At 35.8% G+C, this 7694-nt stretch overlaps 1 protein-coding gene across 1 annotated transcript in view; it reads right to left on the reverse strand.

The window, feature by feature from the left end:
- The window catches only part of LOC113229750, a 21671-nt gene extending 14478 nt beyond the window's left edge, over nucleotides 1-7193 (reverse strand). The window contains exons 1-5 of the mRNA XM_026463432.1: nucleotides 7044-7193; nucleotides 6058-6430; nucleotides 5354-5493; nucleotides 3531-3588; nucleotides 1766-1938 (exon numbers count right to left, since the gene is read on the reverse strand). Of these exons, the coding sequence (XP_026319217.1) occupies nucleotides 1766-1938; nucleotides 3531-3588; nucleotides 5354-5493; nucleotides 6058-6430; nucleotides 7044-7074 (775 nt within the window). The 5' untranslated portion in view covers nucleotides 7075-7193. The remainder of the gene's footprint in view (nucleotides 1-1765; nucleotides 1939-3530; nucleotides 3589-5353; nucleotides 5494-6057; nucleotides 6431-7043) is intronic.
- Between the last annotated feature and the right edge of the window lie 501 nt (nucleotides 7194-7694).

A 7694-nucleotide genomic window follows, 5' to 3' on the forward strand; every position in this document is an offset into this window, starting at 1 on the left:
GTGTGTGTGTGTGTGTGTGTGTGTGTGTGTGTGTGTGTGTGTGTGTGCATACTTGTATATTACAAGTACTATGTGTTTGTACTACTATTTCTCGTCATGTTTTTATTACTTCATTTTTTTAAATTTGCCTTACAAATTACTCGAAATAAAAGAATTTTGACCATAATTTGTCCGGTGCGCAGGTGAACAAAGCATTGCGCGTGCGTTTAAGGGGGTGTTAAAGTTTATACTTTTGATCAAAGACGGACAATCAATTCTTGAGTTAATGTCATACAACAAGATTACATCAAAGAAATTTCTGCGCTGTTGTAATGTAAGAAGATTCTACAGTTTTCAATGTAATCATTAGTCTTCATGATTACATTGAGTACGGAAGTCATAGTGAGTACGGAAATTTAGAAACTGTGTAAATTTATGTTGGATGCGTTCAATTCGGGTTTTATGGATTTTGTATAAAGGTGACCATTTTGTACTACCGTATTCCAACGTGCTTCCTACATATGCGAAATGTAAAGTTTTAAGACACATTACATTAGAAAACTCGTGGGAAACTCGCTTTAAGAATCCAAGGCTTTTAAATGCTTTATCAACTATATAGTTAATGTGATTGTCCATCAATAATTTATGATCCAGAGAGACACCTAGATCACGCACCACACCTGTTCTAGCGACTATGGCCCCATTGATTTTATAGGTGTATTCTATACCACCACCTCGACGACGAGAAAAACCTTAATACTATTTGCATTATAATAGTTTGATAAACTATTTAAATCCACTTGCAGTTCGTCACAATCATCAGAGTTCGTGACATCAATATATATTTTCGTATCATCGTATAGGTAAGCATTATAGAAAAGGGGACCAAGGAGAGAACTTGAGGTACTCCGGAAGGGATAGTCACCAGACCAGACCTATATCCACCCACGACCACAGCCTACGAGCGATTCGTCAGATATTCAGGACTCTATCCAACGAAGGAGGTTCCCGCATATTCCAAACTTTTCCAATTTTAGTACCAGATTGATGTGATCCACACGATCAAACGCTTTTTCATTGTCTGTGTAGATCATATTAATCTGCTTATGTTTCTCCATAGTAAAAATGGAACTAGTGAAAACGGCGAGATTTGTAGTAGCCGAACGACGCTTTATGAAACCATGTTGCTGCTCTGGAATCGCGTTAGCAATCTTGTGGTAAAAACAATCTTCTTCTTCTTTCTTCTTCAAAGATTTTATCAAAGCAGCTCAAAATGGATATATATATATATGGGTCTATAGTTCTCCACTTTGCTTCTTAAGCCTTTCTTATGAATTGGCTCTACATTTCCTTCCTTTCATAATTTCGGAAATATCACTACAATCACTATAATCACTTAGAGAGCGGTTAAATAGGATTGTTAGAGGATAGGCTAAAGCTGGAGCCGAATTTTTAGTATATATTGGATGCATCTTATTAGCGCCGGCACCCTTATTTGTATTAAGATCATTTAGCAACTTGAAAATCTCCTCACGAGACGCGCGAATTGAACATAGCGCAGAACCATCAGTAAGGCTCAGCCAAATCAATAGTTGGATACTCTTTTGCTGCCTATATTTTTAATGATTAATAAAAAATACAGGCTTTCCTTATTACAAGAAAATGATGTGACGAGGTTTTGTAGAAGATGCAGAAATATCCCGTTTACTATTAGATTTGAGTGACGAAGAGGTCGAAAGGTCAGACAGTGAAAGAGATGATAATGACAAGACGACGTACAAAGTACTAAATTCGGCTAAAGATACAAAGATCTCATCATCATCATCAACAACATCATATTTATACGTCCCATTGCCGGGCACGGGCCTCCTCTCAGGCGAGGGTTTTAGGCCGTAGTCCGTACGCCATGCTGACGCAATGCCATTTGGGGACTTCTCACGTTTTTCGAGGGTTGTGAACCTTCTTCGATGCGCAGGTTTTATCGTGATGTTTTCGTTCACCAAAAAGCTCATGGCATTTCAAATTAAATTTCGCAATTCCGAAAAACTCTGGGGTGCGAGCCCGGTTTGAACCAACGGCTTCTGCTTGTGAGCCGGTAGGACAAACCATTAGGCTACTACGGCCTTTTTGATCCTAAGGCCTAATATGTATAATAATAATAACAATAATACACCTGAGCTAAACAAAAAGTAATATTGTGTATATTGTCTGTAAAAAATTAAAAAAATGACAAAATCAATGTGTGACGAAATGAAAAATCCCATTTGCGGAAAGCACAAGTCTAACACTTGTCCTTATTGTAAATTACATTACATAATATGCTTTAATGATTTTCTCAAATGTATAGTTATAATTTTAATTTTACACCTCAATATATCTTAGTTTTGCAAATGAGAAAGACCTATTTTAGATATCGATTTTTTTAAATAAAAATACAAATAATCCTCGATGTTTTGTTTATACTTTAAACATAACAAAATTATTCTTATATTGATACATTACCACAGGCACAAATAAATATACACAGAATCAAAATTATGTGTACTTAAACGGTCAAACGTCGAATCGACGCATGCCACGACCTTTGACGTACTATGAAATATGGCTTTCTATGTTAAAGTCGCGTCATAGTACGAACTGAGTGAATGAATAGTCACAAAGCTGCCAATAAAATATTATAGTTTTAACATTGTAATAAGCTTACTTTAATAAAGACAAGGTAAGGTTAAAGTAATATTGTTTTAAGAGGTTGTGGTGGGCCTCCTGAATCTAATAATAATTAAATAAGTCATTTAGTGGCAGAGTTCCCTGTACGGAACTACCGGACCTTAGTAAGAAATATATTACAACCGTGTATTTCTAAAGCAGCACTACTATGTGTATTTTTATAAGATAATGAGCACAATCACAGGTTTTCATTGTCAGTGGAGACTTAAGATCTTTCCTCCTTATATTTCTATAGTAAAAATACCTCCAATGACCGCAAATGTGTCATAATAGACAGTGATAAATCGTCTGACTGTTTGTAGAAGTATGAAAACTGTATCCACGAGTATATACGGGTCATTGATAAACACAAATAGCCTCTAAGTAAGATATAATTCAATGCATAAAACTATCTTTTCGAGTAAGATTTGTATGAACAAGTGTAGAAGAAGTGAATGTACTCTAACCATGTACATATGAACCTGACAAACCGCTTTGCCAGTAAATTCCAGTTCGCAAACCAGTCTGTGTCATAGCAACACCCTTAAACTTATGCATGTAACTCATGTACAGACAACGGCACACCAGACTACACATTTTTGTTCGAAAATCGCCTCCAGTGCAACGGAACAAGATACGTCAATGTGTAGCTTGATGTGCTGGCGTGTGTACATTATGTTACCATTGAGACGAAGTATTTGTACATTTTATTATTAAAGAATGAAATTAAAGGATGCCAATAAAAATATTACTTCTTTGTGGTAATAAAGTTGTTTTTATTCAGTCATAAATTCCATTAGCTACTTGTGTCTTAATTGCATATAATTTAAAAGTAATGTATCTACTGTGGCGCTGCTGTGGTGGTGGTGGGGGGACACCGTGAAGCACGGATCTGGCTTATGTCTGAAAATAAGTTTTAATAAAACATTAATATTAACAATATGTTACAAGTATTAACAATGGAAACCAAATAGTGTATAATCTTGATAGTAAGTAGTAAATAAGCAAAAGGTGAATTAACTTTTATGTTAATCTGATTTGAAGACCCTTTCATTCAAAGTCTATCAAATCGAGAAGGTGCAAGTTGCCTACAATGAAATAATTATCATAACTGACTTTGGAATTATCATGTGGTTTATGAGACTTTTTGGAATTATCATGTGGTTTATGAGACTTTCATAAGTACGTAACATATTTTATATCTTTGTCGAATGTTTTTTTTTTTACTTTACGTGTCTTTATTTTGATACATTCATTATTTTAATTTGAATGGCGTGTTTACACTAGGTCGACAGGTCGCCTTCGATTGCCTACCCACTTCCTCAATAACAATTTACCCAGTGTAAACACTGAGTCGTTTAACAGCCGTAGTTCGTTGCCGAAATCGATCGAATCAACTAGGTATAATCACTGCGAGGAAACTCGGTCACCTTCGGCAAGCGACAGTCGACGAAACAAATTTCAAGACACGATCGCGTGCTGGGGACTGGGGAATACCCACCTACCCGATCAGTTTGTTGAACTTTAGAACGTTTTGTTGCGCCTGTGTATGTAATTTCGCATTTAGAATGATTTGGTGTCAGTCGACTTGGTGTAAACAGCACATTGGCTGCGCCGCCTTCGTCAAGCGAATTCGCTTGCCGAAGAAGCGCAGTCGACTCGATGTAAACAACGAGTTGACTACGGGTCGTATTCTAGAACTCTACTCAATGCTCAAGTCAGGATTGCACTGGAAACACAAGCACTGGAAATACGAGCCTAATGGCAGGGATTTGAGTATGATTTCGAGTGCTTTGAATCATACTCAAGTCCTGACTTGAGCATTGAGTTCTAGATAAATAAATATAAATGTGGGAAGTGAAATGCTCTTAGAGTCGTATTCTAAAACTCGTTTCAAAGTCGTATTCGTGCATATTCAGTTCAAGTTTAGTTTGTCCTTGACAGTTATACGACCACGCAGTAGACTTCGTAAAAACAATCAACTTGAAGTATTCATTAGTATGTTGATGTAATATAAACATAATTTCAAATATGAGTTAAGATATCAGCCGCCATAGATTATTATTAATTCAGTCAGTTCGGTCAAGTCCATTTGAAGAAAAATTATGACCTAAATAAAAATACGATAACAGATGCTAACGTAATAAATGATTGAACAGACAGAACAAGTTACAAGCAAAAGTATTTTGTACGAATGTTATTTGCTTTTACTGCACACGTTTAATGTACGTGTTATGGTTTTTAGCAAGTAACAATATAGCAAACAGCTATATTCATCTTAGATACACTGCAAGTCTTGGACAGATTGCCATTTAGTACGTAAAATACTGTAATAAATGGATACTTTGTGTATCTTTTGCACTCTCAGGGGTTTTACCTCTGTTTTTCCTGTGTTAATAGGTATGACCGTTGTTTAGTTTTTATTGCTACAATTATTCAACATTTCGTATTATGTTGTGACTGGGAGGAGATCATTGTATTTGTAAGTTTTTGAGCCGCATGTTGCACGTACATATCAAATGAAGTAGGTAAGAAGTGTCTATATCCCAAATAAATATGATCTTTGGGAAGGCTATTTTTTTTAGTTTGCTATTTATATATATTTTTAAATTTATATCTACCATTTCAGCCTAAGTTAATAACATAGTAAAGTAAATCAAACACTTACTCAATCCACAAAATTGAGCACAAGTCAGACGGCCAGGGTTGGAGTACGTGGTACCATCAGAACCACACACAGGGTTATACTCAGGTGTCACTGGGCAGGATGAGATGCACGCCATCATTTGGGGAGATTGGGTGGAACTTCTGAAAAAAAGGTTACTTATTTTTTGTGCGGTATACTAGAAAGACGGTAAACAATGAAAAGGAGACAAGTTTATCATATATAATTACATAAATGAAGAAGTATACTCTAACTGAAATGAGCAATGGTTTTAGAATGTACAAAGAAATCCTTTTTATTTTTCGATTTTGATCACCCAATTTAAACCCGATTAAAATAAAGTATTACTACAAAAGTGTCTAATTTTTTTTTCGCCAAGCATAGTCTAGTGCAACCAAGTTCAACAAATTTCAAGCCGATAACAACAGAAGTCTTTAAGAAAAATAGTTGTGACGAAAAACACCGAATCTCACCATAAATATTCCTTCATTAAAATACACCACATTAACAAATTTAATTATCATCTCGCAAAACGATAAATGGTGCCTAATAATTTTGTAGAACTGGATTTTTTTGTAGAACGGCATCTTCAAAAATATTTATTCAACGTCTGTTGTGCTCTTGCTCATTCTGGGTAAAAATATATATAAGCATATTTTTCAACCTATCACTTTTATATGTTTATTTAAATGATAAGTTAAACTTACCCATTAGGTATTGGTGTAGGTGGCGGGGTTTGCCCATTTGCGCCATTTTGGTTTGGCCAGTTTTGACCACTCTGGCCGTTCTGGTTAGGCCAATTTCCACCATTCTGGCCATTTTGACCGTTCTGGTTTGGCCAGTTTCCACCATTCTGGCCATTTTGGTTTGGGAAAGGCCACTGTTGATTTTGGTCCTCACCAGAATTGCCCCACTGATTTTGGTCCCAGGGTTGATTCATGTTGCCCCATTGATTGCCCCACTGTGGTAAATCACGAGGTCTATCCGAACCATATCTTTCATCCAAATTATTCTCATTTGCACCATTTGACTGCCTCTTATGCCTTAAGTTCATTGCTACAGCGACATTGACAAATATAGCTGAAAATTAGCACAATGGTATGAATAAGTGATATTACAAAAATACTTTCATAATTAAAGCCAAAATCAATAACTAAGGAATAATTGAACAATCTCTAAATAACTTTTGTCTTATACAGCTCATGAATTAACATATACCTAGGTATGTTCATTTAAATAACATTCAATAACGAGTGTTTGACTATCGAAGGTAATTTTTTGCTCTCAACAACTATATTCACCCTTGTAGGTAAATATATTATAAATACAATTCTATAAATTAAAAAGGTTTATTGCCCTTATAAATTTTCGAAAATATACGGGATTACGATTACACCTTTCGCTTAGAGCCAGCTAATTGATGTAATCTATTCAATATTTTTTTACCAAAGTCTGTCTGACCCCTTTTTTACGTCAGGAAATGGGTTCTCCTACCTTCCTCCCTCCCTCTTCCGCCCGGGGATACGATGGGTTATGTCGGACTCGTACCGACTAAAACCTGACGGTGTTTCGCCTTTCGAGATGAGAACGCGGAAACGAAACCGCACACTACCGCGCACCCTCTGACCCCTACGATAACGACTACAAGGTTGTCAACGAAACAGAAAAAATATTTAAAAAAAACAAAACTTACCTAGTGCCAAAAAAATATACACCTTCTCCATTTTTTTGTATGTATCAATTATTTTATTAAAAGCAAAAATATTAATGTATTTTACAAGTTTACTTTATAATTACGAATATAATGTATTATGTACGCTTGTTACACAGTGGTGGTCACAGCGTCACTAACTTTAAGATCATCAGTGTTGTGCTTATAAACTCGTGCGCATCTCGTACCGGTCATGTACGCACTAGAGTTTGTTTATACGTGTCATTTATATTACGATTTGTAACTATTAAGAATAAATTAATCCGCCTTATACCATATTGTTATTTTTTAATTAGAAACAAGCATAATTACAAATGACAAAAATCACATAAGTGACGATGAAGTCGGAAATATACTTCTAAAAATGTCCCTATTGCAACGACCTCCGTGATCAAGTGGCTTGCACATCGATTGTCATAGTGTTGCTATCTCTTAAGTCCCGGGTTCGATTCCCGGCCGGGTCAAGGTAGCACAACTATTTTTTGTGTATTGTCGGGTCTGGCCTTGTATGGTGCCATCGTTGTTTCCGATTTCCATAACACAAGTGCTTTTGTTACTTACTTTGGGATCAGAACAACGGATGTAATGTTGTCTAACATTTTATTTATTCATCCTTGAACTTTAAGTGTAACA

This window comes from Hyposmocoma kahamanoa, unplaced genomic scaffold, assembly GCF_003589595.1.
Source record: "Hyposmocoma kahamanoa isolate Upper Pololo Valley unplaced genomic scaffold, ASM358959v1 62, whole genome shotgun sequence".
NCBI lineage: Eukaryota > Metazoa > Arthropoda > Insecta > Lepidoptera > Cosmopterigidae > Hyposmocoma > Hyposmocoma kahamanoa.